This window comes from Lissotriton vulgaris, chromosome 2_1 (genome assembly GCF_964263255.1).
Source record: "Lissotriton vulgaris chromosome 2_1, aLisVul1.2, whole genome shotgun sequence".
Classification (NCBI taxonomy): Eukaryota; Metazoa; Chordata; class Amphibia; order Caudata; family Salamandridae; genus Lissotriton; species Lissotriton vulgaris.
Window position 1 is genome coordinate 1,838,697,377 of NC_141687.1, and position 17,653 is coordinate 1,838,715,029.

General features: G+C 47.6%; 1 protein-coding gene across 1 annotated transcript in view; it reads right to left on the reverse strand.

The window, feature by feature from the left end:
* Nucleotides 1-17,653, reverse strand: part of TIPIN (TIMELESS interacting protein) — a 313,598-nt gene that overhangs the window by 272,881 nt on the left and 23,064 nt on the right. Inside the window, exon 2 of the mRNA XM_086957990.1 lies at nucleotides 1,973-2,131. Within this exon, the coding sequence (XP_086814116.1) occupies nucleotides 1,973-2,102 (130 nt within the window). The 5' untranslated portion in view covers nucleotides 2,103-2,131. The remainder of the gene's footprint in view (nucleotides 1-1,972; nucleotides 2,132-17,653) is intronic.

The window sequence follows — 17,653 nt, forward strand, 5'->3', positions numbered from 1 at the left end:
CGAGCATGCACCAAAAGCAATGTGGGGAAAGGAAACACGCACCACAGCTATGCACTATGCAGAGATATCAAAGGTAGCACGCACCACAGATGTGCAGAGGTGTGAAAGGAAGCGTGCACTGCGGTGATGAAAAAACGCTAATGTTAAAAGGTTCGGTCAATTTTTTAGATGGTACAGAAAAAGAGGCGACTATAGAGGCCAACTACAGAGTACAGCAAATGTATTGACAATAACATACTAATACAAAGATAATGGTGCAGGAAGAGAGTGCTGACATAGATGAAATGAGAGTACTGGAAAAAGAAGCGCACACACTTGTGGTGGTGGGGTCTGTCCATTGGCCGGGGACGTGCCTTGTTAGTATCTTATGGTCAGGAATGCGTGTGCTAGAACAGAAAGGCGCACTATTTTGGCAGTGGGTATGTCCCTTGGCCATCTTGGAGGGAGGGTAGGCGCTTTGTAGGGAAAGCTTCAAAGTCTTGAAATGAAACATGATCCACAACAGATGGAACACTGCGAAGCTCTACTCGCTCCTGACAGCTAAACGCTGTGGGATTAAACATTTTCAGAAAAAGCGGGACATGAACCTGCCTTTAGCCAATTTTGTGCTTTCATTTTTTAAAGCCAATAGCATGTGTGGAAAATCAAACACCACACGCACGAGTTTGCAGAAAGTCTCAAGTGATTCCAAGAGGCCTTCTCCTAGAGCGGTGCATGCGGGCTGCGCTAGGCTCGACCTAAAAAGTGGGTGGACGATGTCCACCCGCATGTACCTTTCCCCCCCCCCCACCCCCCCCCACCGGCTCGTGCCCTGCCCATCCCCATCCCAGGGTTAGGGTAAAGATAGCCCACTCAGCCTCTTGACTATCAAAGCCCCCTCTATTTATCTGAGAGTTACTCAGGCCAACGTGTCTACACTCAAAGAATTATTTTTAAAAAAATACGCATTGGCGTAGCCATGGGGTCTTGTCTTTGCAAGAGCTATTGGCTTTGTCAATGTTTGGTAACCATGTTGCACAGCAGGGCGGCCACTCCACAAAATTAAAGCGCTATGACGTAGCCAGTGCAGACCACATCAGATCGCTTTCATTTACTTTACTTTCAAGCAAGTGGCAAAAAATCTTCTGTGCAATATGTAAAAAAAAATTGACATACCCAATAGATCACGTATATGGTAGACCTATTGGCTTTGCCAATCCTTGTTGTACGATGTGATACATTTCAAAAGACAAATATAATGTTTCTTGTCATGAATCATACTAAACAGCGATTCTGTATTACTGCCTGTGGCAAAGCTACTAGTAACAAACAAAATAGGAGTGAATACAATCAAAGTCTGAAGAAGGAAATCAGATTTCCAGACACTGCATACCAAAGAAAAATAAAAAGATGACAATCTGCTCTTCCAAAAGTACTACAACCGGAAGACTGAGTATGGATAATAGGATGCCCAGAACTGAGGCAGACAATAAAAGGAGCAAATGATGCCAACTAATGCACAATTGATTTAGCTCAATGTGCCGCCAGCCAACGTAACAATAAAAAAAACATAAAATACAGTTCTTTATTAGGGGCATACATTTTTCACAATATAATTTAGCTCTATTTCTGTCAAATGTATCAATTAAGAAATCTATTAGATTGTATCTTATTTTTGCTTTTTTTAAGCATTCTTTCAATGTAACTTTTGTGTCAGTTGAAAACTTCGAATCTGAGAGTGATACTACAGGAGACAAGAATGCACAATCTGCAGAAGCAAAGAGTTTTACAACAAAAAAAGGAAACTTATTACTTTACATTGTTTCTGCTTTAACAGGTCTATAGATAGAACTTTCTGTTGCCACTTCTGACGTCACTTCCGGTTTACAAATTTAAGCCAGTACTTAACCCATCTCAAACAGCCAGCTATTTCAGTCATACTCGGAATTGATAATACTTCTAAAAAACTGCAACATATCTGTTCAATACTTACTGCCATTGGCAAGGTGTCCACCATCTCCATCTCCTGGAGATGCAGGAGGGGGAAATGCAGCAAATGTTTCATCTTCAGTATGTTCATAATCAGGGATATCAAATAGACTGTTCTCCATTGGGTCTGCCATGTTCGAAAGCAGCGTTCCTCAATCTCACTCTGCAACAAGGTGGAAATGAACCATTCATACATGTATTAGAAATACACAGTTGCTAAATGATGCGATGTCGTGTGTGATACATTAGATCAGTCCTGAAATGTTAACCAACATAAATTTTCATACTAAGATTTGTAGCTTAGAGTTTACCATAACAAGCATCTCAAACAGAAACACTGTACAGTAGTTTGGTCATACAGTACATTGGAACGTAAAATATGAACAACAGAAGGGTGAATGAGAGATTGCAAGTTAATTTAGAAGATTTGCATTATTGTAAATCAACGTCCAAAGAGTGCTTAAGGTAAACTCGGTGCAAGAACTTTTGACTCCAATAATATCTCTTGTGGTTCAAGAGAAATGAACAGCACAACCACATCCCAGATGCCGAGTGTGAATGCAAATGTGTGAAATCACAGGACTCAATGAAACAAGCGTGTCAGTAAATGCCTTGGTAGCTGAACACAATGTTCAAAAAAGTTCTTTAAAAACGTAAATAAATTCTGTTTAGCGAAAACGAACAAGCTATATTTGTGGAAAGACTTCCAAGATGGGTCTCCTCCTACTTCACATGAGCCAACAGCAGTCCTAATTTGAATCAGCATTATTAACTGTAGCCCATCAGATTAAGGTGTCTGTTTGTACCTATTCCTGAATTTACAGAGAGCTAGGGCACCTATACACAAAGATCGTGAGTATGCAGATTGTGCAGATATAAAAGTGGATCTCTACACCACGTTATGCTTGTGTAGCAAGAAAGGAGACAGTTACTATCCTATACTCATTAGCTGGTCTCACAATCATTTAGAAGGGATAAATGTCTTAAGATTTTGTAGATACCCAACAAAGGATGGAACTCCAAGATGGGTACAAAAGTAATCAACTATCAGTTATAGACTCTCTGGTTTTCCTAATGAAACTTTATTGTGTGCATCTGTACCCTCCTACTACAGGTTCGGCAAGTTTTGCTGAAATCCGTTTTTATTGACAATTGGGTGAGAATATGCTGTCAAGCTATAATACTTTGCCTCTCTGGGAACTCAATCCATCTAACCGGTGAATTTGTTAAGTTTATTCTTACAGTAGATAGCATGTTAAAATCAAACTCAAAATTCTTACAGATTGATATGGAGAGCAGTAATAACTTATTAGCACAGAGGCACTTTATTGATCATTCAGCCGTTCATTTAATTAGATTGTTTAAAGTGTTTTCTGACTCATGAAATGTTTTTTTATGATGTGTATGCACTGTGCTAATGCCCCAGCATGGTATGTTAATTTGCAGAATTCGAACTCAAAATTTTCATTAACCCGATCTTGAGTGCAGCACTGAGATATAAGCACTGAGGCACTTTATTGATCCAGACTCAATATTCTCAGACTGATGTGGAGTGCAGTAATGATTTGTATGCACATAAACACTTTATTGAACATTCATCTGCTTATTGAATTATATAGTGTTTTTAGTTTTATGACTCATGAAATGTGACTTTAACAATGTAAACAAGTGGCTACAACGCCCCAACGTGGTATTTCATTTTGCAGACTGCACATTTGAGTTCTTTATTCTTATATCACAATGCATCGCAATGTGATGTTTATTACATTTTTAGATCATCACATCCAGATGACCAACGTTTCTTTGCCCTCTGCATAAGCCTACATCATTTCCAATAAATACGGGCATAGAGCAATATCTAAAAGGTAACTACACTTGCTACGCATGTAGATGTGGCGCGTTTTTAGTATGTTTTTTGCAGCAACTTTGTGCAGGTGTTCTTTAATAAGTATAGCACCTGACATTTTCATCATTGGTTTTCTGCAGATTTACACAGATGTATGGTTATCAGTATCCATATAGATTATATTGTAAAGGTGCCAATCTTTTCCTACATCTTTGAAGTGCGGTGACACCTTTGGATTCAGGTATTCTTTTTTAGAGAGCAAGTAAATGTGCCGCAATTCAGTAGTACGAGCCTGGTCTCATTTTCGCATGTTATTCATTCCAGGCAGATCATCTGTTTATGTGCGAGAAAAAATTATTGTTCCTTGTTACGAAGAAGCTGTGAATTTCCCTTTATCTATCTTTCTTCTTCTTTCTCAGGTATATACTTTAAAGTCTATTTAAAATAGGTATATTTTTGAGACCAATCCTATGTATATAGAATCGGATGGCATATTCATATATTAAATTGTCTTTGCAGATACATTATCTCTTGAGGCTCAGTTCTTTTCCTGACAACTGACCTTACATCAAGTTTTTATCTTCTTGTAATTCATCCTGCTAGAATCAGGTATTTACATAATCAATCTAGAGGTTATCTTTCGATTTGGGAAGTTACGTCAATAAACAACGCAGTCTCCATTTTAATCAGTACCTTTATGTCGCTTTTTAGGTCTCGCCTGTCGATGCGCATGCGCATCGAGCAAGGCGAGAGTATTGCGACTTATCCACTCTTTATCCACACTGCAAGGAATCGTGGCGATTCCTTGCAGTGCCCGTGACTTTTAAGGTCAATGCGCATTGAGCTTATGCGCATGCGCATTGACCTTAAAAGCGCGTGCACGTCCGTCTTTGTTTACCCGCTCCGCCCCCTCCCCTTCCCGCCGTGTCGCATTTCTCCTCCCCCCTCCCCTCTCTTCCCTCCAGCTTGTTTTTTGTTTATTTGACCCGCTCCGCCCCCTCCCCTTCCCGCCGTGTCGCATTTCTCCTCCCCCCTCCCCTCTCTTCCCTCCGGCTTGTATGCCACTCGCAACGCTCCCTGTTGCTGTCTCACACAGGTATGCGTCTCTCTCTCTCATGTCCTTCTCCCCCGCCCCTCTGCGCTGCTCTCTCCCCCTTGTTTTTTTAGAAAGTAACGTGCATGTTCATGCCGTTCGTCTACTCAAAAGCCCTATCCAACCAGTAATAACAGGGGATTTAACAACGACTTTACTGGTTCCCGCTTACGGCACATAACAAGTTACCAATAAATCGAGAAGAGACAATACTTTACAGTAAGTTTACATTTGAAATAAGTAAAAGTTACCCCTGGGTGTCCACAATTTAAATCCTAAGTGACCATGTATACCCTTTAGCATATACACTGTAAATTTTGACAGTGATATTAAATAATATAACTCTCACCGCAGCTTTTAAAACTTCGAAGGCACTGCCTACATCAGTGATTTACTGCCTCCCAAGTAATATCAAGTGCAAAGCTCCATACTACAGTCAAACACGAGAAAAACAAAACAGGGTAAAAAATGAATCTTCGAAATAGAAAACTATGCATTAAGCAGTCCCTTTAAACACCTCGCCAGTGACAGTGAAGCAGAAAGACCTAATTAACAACTTAAAATCACAAGTGCATAGTCTTGCTTTGTCCCCAAGTCGAGTCAAAAAGTTTACAAATACATTTTTATAAAGATGGGTGCATAAATTTCTCAATAAAAAAAGTGTCTATGCTGACAAGTTTGTATTTCTTTACAGCTCTCTCTAGTCAACTAATGAAAGCAAAGAACGTTTAAAAGGATGACCTCCTAACATATGTCTCGGGGAATATTTGTATAAAATTCTGAATGTGATTGTACTCAGACCCCTTCATAAATTATATGATCCCCTAAGAAACCTAACTCGAAGTCTGTGTAGTCAAACGTTAAGCAAACAATAGTTAGTTTCAATACGGGACATGGAGATCATTCCTCACTGAAAATGAGATAATTTCACCAACAAAGCGCCCTTATGAACGACAGTTAAAGTTATGGTCAAACTGTAGTTCTACGAGTAGTTTGAGGAGGTTATTAGTGCCTATGGACTTGAGGAACTTATTTTATTTTGCCATAACTTAATGCAATGGCGAGACTTTAAATGGAGAGTTACAGGAGTTGCGGAATTGTACTGCATGTTTGTCAATAGTAAGATGGAGGATGACCCTCATTCACAGGCATACCTTCATACACACTGAGCAACTCTTCACTTAAGAACTAAGCAGCCATTCAATCATGCCCCTCACAGGCCCCTTCATTGCCGTCATCATCCACAACAGTTACGCCCAAACACATTGCTCCCACGCCTCACCTGTTTCCCCTTTAATCCTTCTCAACACTCTTCCGTTACCCATTAACTAATACCATGGTTCTCTTACGCCACTCACAATACTCACCTGTTCCGCTCCCGTCGCTCACACCCCCTCAAGTTGAAGTTCCGTCAATTACACCAGTCACGGTGGGTGAGTAACAGTAACTCAACCTTACATGTTGACCTTCTCTCACTATCCTCACATGTTGTCCTTCCGTCACGTCACTCTCTACACTTGAATGTAGCTCTTACATCACTCAGTACCCTCACATGTTTACTTTCATCACTACACCACCAGTGGCCCATAATTCAGACACCTCAGAGGTCACATTTCTTTGACTCTTACCTTACAGCTGACCCTTATTCACACACACACACCACCAGCCTTCAATCGTAACCACCAAAGGTCCCCATGGCTTCTCAAACATACATCCCTACCAAACCAGACTGCAATCCCAATTCAGTAACACCCTAGCACACCCCAAATCGCTCACCATTGATACGTAGGGGCTTCTCACAAACTCACAGAACACACTCATGCCTCACTACGCACCCAACTACCCAGTAGCCTGTAACTTCTCCCAGCACACCGTTTAATCGCTCAAAATACAAGCACACCTCGAAGCCCTTCACTTCCACGCACTAACACCACAAAAGACCTTCACTTTTCCTATCATCCTTACAACACATCCTCTAAACAATTACAAACCCTACACCCGCTGACTAACCCCCGTATGGCAGTGTCCCCTGGATCCCACGCTGGTAGTTCACCACCCAGATGTAATCCCAGGAACAGGGGCAAGCACACATCAGAACCCACAAACCAGCCCTCAAGACATCGCTCTCCTCACAGCCCTGGGGGCCTCACTCTTTCCCACGCGTTAGGGAATCCTAAGGGGGTGTGCATATCCAGTCTCCATCCCCATGGTGCCCCAGGCAGACAAGCCCCTTCAGGCCTCCGCCCACAGACACTTCGCATACAGCAGCAGCGCTCTAATAACCCGTAAACATTCCAGTGTTCCCCTCCTTTACCTTCCGGCTTGTTTTCGGCAGCCATTTCCCCTCCGCGCGCCACATCCTCCTCCTCGCGACCGGTACCCCCAAGGCGCGCGCAGGAGCCGCTACACAGCCGCGTGCAGGGCTAGCGTGGGCGTGGTTTCGGAAGAGAAGGAGTCAACACCTTACCATCCCCACCAACCCGTGTTACAGTTGGCCAGACCGTCTCTGAGACGGACGTCAAGAGAGACCAATCACACTACAATAGAGGAGGCTCTTTCGGCTTTAGTGACGTCATAGAGTTGTCAGAGGGTGAGTATTACCTCCTCAAGCAAGTCTTATTGGTTGGTGGAATTTATTTCTCTCTCCTCCCGCCTCCTCTGAAGAGGGTGGTCAAACGTGTGGTTCGCGCCCACTGACGCATGGATTCCCCGCCCTGCTAACCCCAAACAAATATTCTGAGTGGATGAGGTCTGGGAAGTAACTGTCAAACTGTAGTCCAATCAGAGAGAGAATCATAAGAAGGAGGTAGCAATCCGAGGCACACATTGGACAACGCGGATATTATTTCTTACGAACCATCAGCCAATGTTTGAAGGCTGTTGGTTTTTACTACGCTTGAGGTGGGTGGCTGGTAGCTGTTAATGGCGTCCCGCGTGATAGGAGCGTGCGTTGGTCTTCTCTTCAGCCAGGGCTTCTCGTTCATCGAGCTCTGGGAGAGGGTAACTGTAGTTTTGACAGGAGCGAAGTCTGCTATCATATGCATACTTCGTGCATGAAAGACTGTAGTGAGCGTTCAGACAGCTTATATAATGGGTGTAAACCTCATAGTTCCTAAGTCCCACTCAAAACGTGTGCTGATTTTGTAAATAGCAACCTATTTCTTCACATATAAACGTGTTTTTCCTATTATCGACAGCCCGTTGGCTGCATGTCTTTTTTTTTATTTCTATAACACATACATCAACCCCTCACCCTCACTCACACTCACCCTCACCCTCACCCTCACTCACCCTCACTCTCACCCTCACTCACCCTCACTCTCACCCTCACTCACCCTCACTCTCACTCACCCTCAACCCCTCACCCTCACTCACCCTCAACCCCTCACTCACCCTCACTCACCCTCACCCACCCTCACCCTCACTCACCCTCACTCACCCTCAACCCCTCACCCTCACACAGTGCAATAGGTCTCGGAGCATTTGAGTTAGAGCTTTTAGAAATGTTTATGGCTTTTTTTTTTAAATTCTTTAGCATTGGCTACAGGAAACAAAAATGCTAAAGATTTACAAAAAAACCCATAAACAATTCTAAAAGCACTAACTCTAATGCTGCGAGACCTATTGCATTTCCAATGCTTGTTACTTCATCTTTCCAGTGTTTATAGATCACCTTGACTTTGATCTTCAAGAATTGTCAAGTATAAACTCAGCCTTTTGGCTGTTCAGGTAAGACTCCATCTTTCTGGTCCTTTGGTTCTGTTTGGGTGACTTTCACTTTTCTTTTTCATTTTTATTTCCATTTTTGCACATCTACTTGCCTTTTTTCTTTTTCTCATTCTTTATTAATTTATTTTTCATCATATCTATCTTTGGACACACTTGTTGTTTCTTCCCTGGCTTGTATACCGTCTGTAAAAGACGTCTATATAAACACGTTTGTCATTAAGCTGTTTAGAGTTTAATCACTTGAATCTTGGTTGGAAGTCTAATTTCCTTTGCACCATCAGTTGCTACCTCATGTATCATAATTGTACCATTTTGCATTTTCAATGTACTTATATTGTTTTTTAGAAACATCTTAGTGCTCTCCTGAAGAAGGCGACTTTTCGCAGAAGCGCGCGTTGAGATTGTCACCATCTATATTTACACTGTTGAACATCTTTTTATTAAATTTCTTTGTGATGTACATTTATATGTTTTTTTAATAAGTATATGTTTTACCAATTATGTTGTAAGTGGACAAAGTTGTAAAAGTCTTTTATATTGTCCCTCATTTTTTATCACTTGTGTATAATTTTTCCATGTATTTCCTTGGTTTTTAAAATAAATATTAATAAATGACGTTTTTTATAATTGTATGGTCTGTTAAATATATTTTGAGGTAGCTACTTATCTTTGTGTAACTGTAACCTGATTTTTGACAGGTACTCTGTGGCCTAGGAAAAATATCTGTATTAATTTTGCAGACTTCAGACATAAAGCTCTCACTGACCAATGTGGAGTGCAATAATGAGATGTAGGCATGAAGGCATTTAATTGGCCATCCATCTGTTCATTGAATTCATGGGTATTATAGACACACAAAATGTTTTAATGATGTGTTTGCGCAGTATCAATGTACCAGTACGGTACGTTAGCCCTAAATCATCAGAATATCAGTAGCATAATGGTTTGAGTTCAATTAAACTTTTCATTGGTTTTATTTCATTAACAGGTTATTCCCTAAATTATTTAACAAATGTATGTGCATATGGTTTTTATACTTCCTTTCGATTGTTATGATTTTTATTAATTAGACAATAATGATTATATATCATTATATATATATATATATATATATATATATATATATATATATATATATGTAAATTTCCAAGCAACGCTATTGCCTTGCAGTGAAGTGGTAACTTTCCGTCTCAGAATCTCCCTATAAACTACACAAGACAATGAAATATGTTTTAGCTAACAAACTTGCATGTATGACAATTTTTTTATTTTTGTAAAAAAGATTGCGCTATCTTGCCCTACTAAAATGTGCATTTTGTGTTTTTATTTGACTTTTATTTATCAACCAATAAATGTAATCACTGTTCTTTGGGGCAAAGCAGTTTTGAAACCTGAAAACAAAGAATGGCAGCAAGGCACAACTTACTGTACCACCAAGTACAGTCACTCCTAGATCAGAAACTTTTACACTGCCCGCCTCAAAGGACCAGCTGCCATAAATCAAATTCAAATATAAAAAAGAAATGAGAGGCAATATGATCACAGATAAAGAGTCAAGATTCCAACAGTTTCATGTATTCTTGGGGCGTGGCTTAGCGGCAAACCATGATGGACGCTTAATATCGTAGCTCTGTGATCCTTCCTCCCTCCATGTTTATCCGCCACTCTAATCCGTTTCCCCAAGGGGTGAGGACTCACCGGAGATCCTGCGGGGTGGGTTCCCGATCATTTAGATCCCGTCCGATCCTCACAAACTGGTCTGCAGGGATCGTCATCCTGGGGCCTGTGCGGCGTCCTGAAGCCGGGACCCACAGTGAGGAGCGGCGCCGTGACTGCCGTGAAGAGGACTGGTCTGAATCGAATCCTGGGACCACCTGGGGCCTGTGGGCCTGAATCCCGGAGTTGTCACGAAGTCAACAAGGTACTCAATTTCTGAAGTGGAACCTCAGCAGTAAAGTTTAACCTGGCCCGGATTTGGAGGAGGAGCTTCGCGGGCAACCAAGATGGCCGCGTAAGCTCGGAGCTCCGCGGACCTTCCGATCCTCCGCAACTATCCTGCCCGTAATCCTGATCCACGAGGGTGGATACTCGTTGCTGGTGGCTACCTGAGGCGAGCACCGCTTTCAGAACTCAAATCGGTGTCTCCTACGCGGAGCTACGTCGAGTGGGACTCCGTGCCAGCTCGGTGCCATTGTCTCTGCGGACTCCGCTACTACGTCTTGCTGAACTGTGGAGTGCCAGCCTGCTTTCGTCACCGGTGAAGTGTGCCGGATAGCGGTGCTAGTTGGACGGCGAAGCGCACCTGGAACCGTCTCCCGCTGACGTCCCGGACACCATTCCGGGTTTCTGGGCTTGGACTTGCTTGGCATAGCCCTTTGTTCTTTGAGACCTAACATGGCGGGCAAGGGGGACCTCGACAAGCCATCTAATAGAGGGGGGCGCAATAAACCGCAACAACAACAGCAGAATCGGATTGAGCGCTACACTCAGCTGAAAACACCGCCTGCTACAGGTCCCTCTGCCAAGGGCATCCCACACTCGGGCTCGCCGGACGGCTCTGAGCCCACCTTGAACGACATTTTGGGAGCCATCACTAGTTTTCGGGCAGACATGCAGCAACAGCATGAAGTCCTCACACACAAGGTGGATGGCATGGCCGTTGATTTGTCCCTCATCAGAGCCGACCTGGGCAAGACTAATGACAGGGTCAAGAATCTGGACATTAAAACGGCCAGTCTCACAGAAGACGTTTCGGATATGCAAACGGAGGTCCGGAACCTGCAGAGGACGGCGGAGCACTTCGCGAAGCGGCTGGATGAGTTCGAAAGCCGGGCCAGGCGGCAGAACGTCCGCATTGTCGGCGTACCGGAGGGTTCGGAGGAGGCGGCGACGGACCTCCTCGTTGAGGATTTGATCAGAACACATCTTGCCCCGCCTGGCCTCAGTAACTTTTTCCTCGGTGGAGCGTGCCCACCGGGTGCCGGGTGGCCCGCCGAAGACTGGCGTGGCGCCTAGACCCATCGTGGCCCGGTTGCTTAACTTTCGCGACAGGGATGCCATCCTGCAGGCCTCCAGGCGCCATGGCCCTCTTAAATTTCAGAACGCTGATGTTCATTTCTACCCGGATTTCACCAGGACAGTGCAGCGACAGCGCCAAAGCTATTCTGGGGTGAAGCGCCGGCTACGGGACCTGGGCCTTAAGTATTCTATGATGTTCCCTGCTAAGCTCCGGATCGAATACGAGGGCCGTGCCCTGTTCTTCGACTTCGCCGAAAACGTCAGTGACTGGCTGGACACTCTACCACCGCGCCGAGAAGCACAGGAGGACCACGAGGGTGGCGCGGCTGGCGGCCCGGACCCATGAGACTTGGTTCTGTAATGGGTGACTAAATGACTCTCTTGCTTGCCTCTGGGGCTATCCAATGTCGCTCTTAGTTGCCGTGTTATCTTTCCTGTCAGTACATGGAGGGTGGCGGGAGGTGTTCGCGGAGAGTCCTTACTCCCCTGGGTGTCTTTTTGTAGAGTAGTTATGGGGCGACAGGCACACTGCTGGTTGGGGGGGCTTTTTAGTCACATGCAGGGGTGCAGGGTGGGGGGTGCAATTTCGCGGGGTTTGTTCCTTGTTTGTTCTATTTCTTTTTCTTCTTTAAGGCAATGGACTGTGTGTTTTCTTGAACAATGTATGATCGGGTCGAACGGAGTCGGGTGGGGCGGGTTGCTTGGGGATGGGGGGTAGGAAACTAAAAGTGCTTAGCTGGAATGTCAATGGATTAGGTGACAGGGTCAAGAGAGGGGTGGTGCTTCAGCTGATAAAAAGGAACATGCCTGATGTGGTTTTACTGCAGGAAACGCACTTGGTGGGCAACTCTTGCAGGGCCCTGAATCGCAAGGGTTATAAAATGGTCGCCCACTCTGGGTTCTCTTCGGGCTCCCGGGGGGCGGGCGTCCTTGTACGTGCGTCCCTTCCGCTTGAGATAGACGTCACCCTGCTAGATGATAGGGGGCGTTACGCAGCTGTGGCGGGGAGGTGGGAGGGGCGGTCCCTGGCCCTGTTGTCGGTTTATGTTCCCCCTGGTCTCCAGTCTAGCACCTTCCGGGACCTTGGTGGCGCCATTTTGTCTCTGCCCTCGGGCCTGCTGGTCCTGGGGGGGGACTTCAATTCAGTCTGCTCTGGTACCCTGGATCGTCAGCCACCGAGAGACCTCCCGGGTTCCCAGACGTGGCTGCCGACCTTCCTTGACTCTATGGGTCTGGTGGACTGTTGGCGACTTTTACATCCGGCGCTTCGCCAGTTTTCGTTCCTCTCCGGTGCCCATGGAAGTCTGTCCCGCTTGGACTATGTCCTCACCCTTGCGGCGCAATCGCCTGCCATTTCTGAGGCGCGTTTTTTGGCAAGGGGCATTTCCGACCACTCGCCGTTGTGGATCTCCTTTGACTTCGGTGTCCTTTCGTCCAGCCGCCCGGCAGCCGTAAATCCCTGGTATTTCCGCAACCACAACATGCGAGCGCTGCTGGCCAAGGCCATCGCCTTATATTTTACAGAAAATACTGGCTCAGTGGGCTCTGCGGTCACCCTTTGGGAAGCCTTTAAAACGGTGTTGCGGGGTGAGGCCTTGGCTCTCATCGCGGCGGCCAAAAGAACTCGTGATGCTGATCTCCTGCAAGTTGAGGAGGAGGTCTTGGACCTCGAGTCCCGTCTGGGGCCCGAGCCCGAACCCGCCCTCCTGCATGAACTTTCTCTGAAGCAATCGGAGTATCACGATCTTGCCACGAATGCGGCCCTGCTCTTAGCGAAGGAGCAGCAGGGCCGCATTTATGACGTCGGTGATAAAGCTGGTAAGTTGCTGGCCTGGCTGGACAGGCGGGAGATGGCGAGCCGAGTGGTTCCGGAGATCCTGTGCGAGGACGGAGTGGTGGTTACTGATCCGAGCGCCATTGCCGAGTCCTTTGCTGACTATTTCCGGGGGGTCTACACCTCCGGGTCAGACCGCTCCGAGGCCGACTCGGCTGAATTCCTCTCGGCGATAGATCTTCCTTGCCTCTCTGAGGAGGACAGGGTGGACATTGACCGGGACATCACTGCGGACGAGATCGCCTTGGCGATCCGCGCTTTGCGTACGGGTAAAGCAACCGGACCCAATGGTATACCGGTTGAACTATATAAGATCCGGCCGGACGTGATCTCTCCTTACTTGAAAGACATGTTCCTCCGTGCCCGGGAGGATGGCGTCTTCCCCCTGGACCAGCGACTGGCCACTATTGTGGTTATTCACAAGGATGGCAAGCCGCGAGATGTTTGTAGGTCCTACCGCCCTATTTCTCTCCTCAACGCCGAACCCAAGATCCTGGCCAAACTGTTGGCTAACCGATTGGTCGGGGTTATTAGCGACCTGGTGCACCCGGATCAGTCCGGTTTTATACCCCGCCGCAATACTGCCCTTAACCTGAGACGCTTGCATGGCGTTATGGCCAGAGTTCACGCCCTCACTGAACCGGCGGTGCTGGCCTCCCTTGATGCCACAATGGCTTTTGATTCCTTGGAATGGAATTATTTGTGGGCAGTCTTGACGAAACTTGGTTTTGGGCCGGGCTTCCTGGGCTGGGTGCAACTTCTTTATTCTAGCCCCCTGGCTGCTGTTACGGTGAATGGTCGTATGTCTGCTCCCTTCGCACTTCAGCGAGGCACCAGACAGGGCTGTCCCCTGTCTCCGCTCCTGTTTGCGCTGGCTCTGGAGCCCCTCGCGGCGATGTTGCGCTCACACCCTGACTTGCATGGGATCTCCTGGTCCCCGGGCTTTGAGGACAGGGTCTCTCTGTACGCGGATGACATCCTGCTGTATCTCACCTCCCCTTGCAAGTCGCTTATCGTGGCGTGCGACGTGCTCAGGCTGTTTGGGCGTTACTCCGGCCTGATTATTAACTGGGCCAAATCCTCCCTTTACATCCTCAAGGGCGACACGCCGCGCCTTCCCAGAGGCTGTAATATCCAGCTGGCGGGACAGGGCTTTAAGTACTTGGGGATTTATATTTCACATAACCCTAAGGCAAGGTATGACCACAACTTGCTCCCCCCGCTCCACCGTTTGCGGCGGGACGTGGAGAGTTGGCGTAAGCTCCCTCTCTCGTTGCTGGGCCGGGCGGCGTTGTTTAAAATGATGTCCCTGCCCAGGTTCCTGTATGCCTTGCAGAATACTCAGGACCTTGTCCCGGCCCGTTACTTCAGGGAGGTCGAGAGTCTGCAGCGTGCCCTTCTTTGGGACGGACGACCCCGTGTCGCTGTTCGGAAGCTCACCATGCCATGGTATGATGGGGGCATTGCACTACCAGACGTGCGGAGATATTACTGGGCCTCTCAACTTACCGCCATCAATCATGGTTTTTACGGTCCCGTGGACAACCCCGGTTATGCCATGGACCGCTGGCTTTTGCACGGAGGCAATTACTATCGCGCCCTATATTCTAGATCCTTTGATCGTAACCTCACTGGCCCGACCAAGGCGGCGGTCCATACGTGGCGGACGGTCACTAAGATACAGGGCTGGCAGGGCAGACTGACGAGATATACCCCTCTCTTTGATTCTGACATTTTGGGCAAGCTTTGGCACACCAAGGGCTTCGAGAAGTGGGATCTCATAGGCATCTCGAGGGTTGAGGACATGCTCTCCAGGGGGGTGGTCAAGACTTTCCCACAGCTGCAGGCGGAGTATAAATTGAATGCTACGGAGTTTTTCCGCTACGCCCAGCTGCAGCATGCAATAACTGCCGCCAGGCCGGAGGAGGGTGACATCCCCGAAAGTTCCCCCTTGGAGGACAGGGTGTTGGACGGGCATATGCCTGATAGCGCCATCTCTCTGTCCTACAAGAAACTAATCAACGTCCAGGTGGACCTCCTCCAGCGCTTGCGAGAACAGTGGGTGGCCGATGGGCTGGAACTGGACGATGAGGACTGGCAGAGTGCTGTGTCCTCCCCTAAGGAGGTAGCCATTTCCTCGCGTCTGAGATTGGTCCAGTTTAAAATCCTTCACCGAGTGTATGTCACCGGCCCCAGGCTGGTGCACATGGGCTTCTCGCCGGATGGCCTCTGCCGCCGTGGCTGCGGAGCCCTTGCCACCTTTCTTCATATATTGTGGGAGTGCCCCGTTATTGCCCCTTATTGGGAGAGGGTTCATAGAGTGATGCGGGAGGTGACTGGAGTGGAGTTGGCGGCGGAGGCGCGTAGGTGCCTCCTGAATGTTTGGGAGCCTAATGACTATGATACGGCGCAGACCCGATGGGCCACACTGGGCAATATGGTTGCTAAACGAGACATAGCGCAGAGGTGGGGTTCTAATGTGGCCCCCCTGGTGGTACAATGGAAGGCCAACATGGACTGGTGTATGTTGCGCGAAAAGACTGTGTATACTGCCAGGGGGCGGCCTCAGACGTGGAACAAGGTATGGGGTGCCTGGAATGCCTATAGAGGGGACTTGTGTTTACCACCTGCACCGTTGCCACGAGATGAACGCTTGTCGCCATAGACGTTGACGACAGCTATGTTACTCTTGTACTGATTCTCCTGCTCTTCCTTCCCCCCCCCCGCTTTTGCTACATTCTGTCTCAGTTCTTTCTACAACTTCTCCAGCTCCTTCCGCCTCCTACCGACTAGTGGTCTTCTTCATTTCCATTGCCTTTTTCGCGCCCTTGGGCGCTTGTTTAAGTTTTTGTTTAAAAAACAGTAAAACAACCTGCATTGTCCTGAAATGAATCGCTAGGCACTATGACCGTTCTATACTATGCTGCCTTGCCTCCGGGATGTTGGGCTGAATAGCTGTGTGCTTTTTACAATAAAGGTTTTAAAAAATTAAAAAAAAAAAAAAAAAAAAACCTGGCCCGGATTTGAGGTGGCGGCAGAATGTGCATCGGCTGGCTGGGATACCATTGAGCCAGGGTGCCGGCCCTACAGACTGCGCGAATACCCGGGAGACACAGAGACGCTCCAAGAGGTGCTGAAGCTGGCAGAGCCGTGAGAGGTGGCAGCCCCCCTCCTTCACACTTGGATGTTGTGCGCCGGCCATCCATGAAAAGCAAACACTACAGCTCCTTGACGGGGGGCGGAGACGACGGGAACAATGGCCGCAGCGGCCTGAAACCGGGGCCCACGGTAAGGAGCGGCGCCGCAGCTGGCTTAAGACACTCTGGATTGAATGCTGGAGGCGCCCGGGGTCTGAAGATCGGACCCCCGGAGCTGCTCATTGACTGTTGCGGGGATAACAGGGCATCAATCTTTGAAGTGGAGCCTAAGTGGTGAAGCCTACCCAGCCCAAAATTGGGACGGCAGCAAAGTGCACATAGTCTGGCTGAGACACCAGGGCGCCAAGGTACTGGCACATTAGACTGCTCTGGAGCCTGTGAGACACGGAGGACACTGCAGGAGGTGCCAAAGCTAGCGAGGCCCTGCAGGAGGTGGCAGCCACTCTCCTTCACTCTTTGACGGCCCGCGCCGTCAGCGTATAAGGCGACCACTGCAGCTCCTTGACCAAGGGGCAGCGACAGAGGATACGTCAGCCTGTCTTCTGCCCTAAAGCTGGGGGCACCCAGGCCGTCGGTGGGGGTCCTTGAATATTTCTGGGACCGGGCATCTGTGGGACGCCGCTTCTGCCTGGTTGCAGGTGAGCCGTCCGGCGCGCACACCCACCATCCCCTGTCGTCTTTCGTCTTGTCTGCTGGCCTCCTTGGCGTATCTAAGGAGGAGGTGGTGGTGCGGCTCCTTCTTGTCCCCCAGCCGGAGTCAGGCAACACAGTGATACTAAAGAGTGAGTGAATGGCTGCAACAGAGAGAAATAAGCCCTCAGGCACTAGAGGGCCTAAAGTAGCACAGACCAACAAACTCGACTGCTACACAGTGCCCAAAGACGCGGCAGAGCCTTCAGTCTAGAGGTGCATCCCTGGGAGGTGATGAGGAGCAGGAACGCTCATTGAAAGATGTTATGGACGCTATCACAAGTGTAAAGACCTCCCTCGAGAACAAGATGGACACT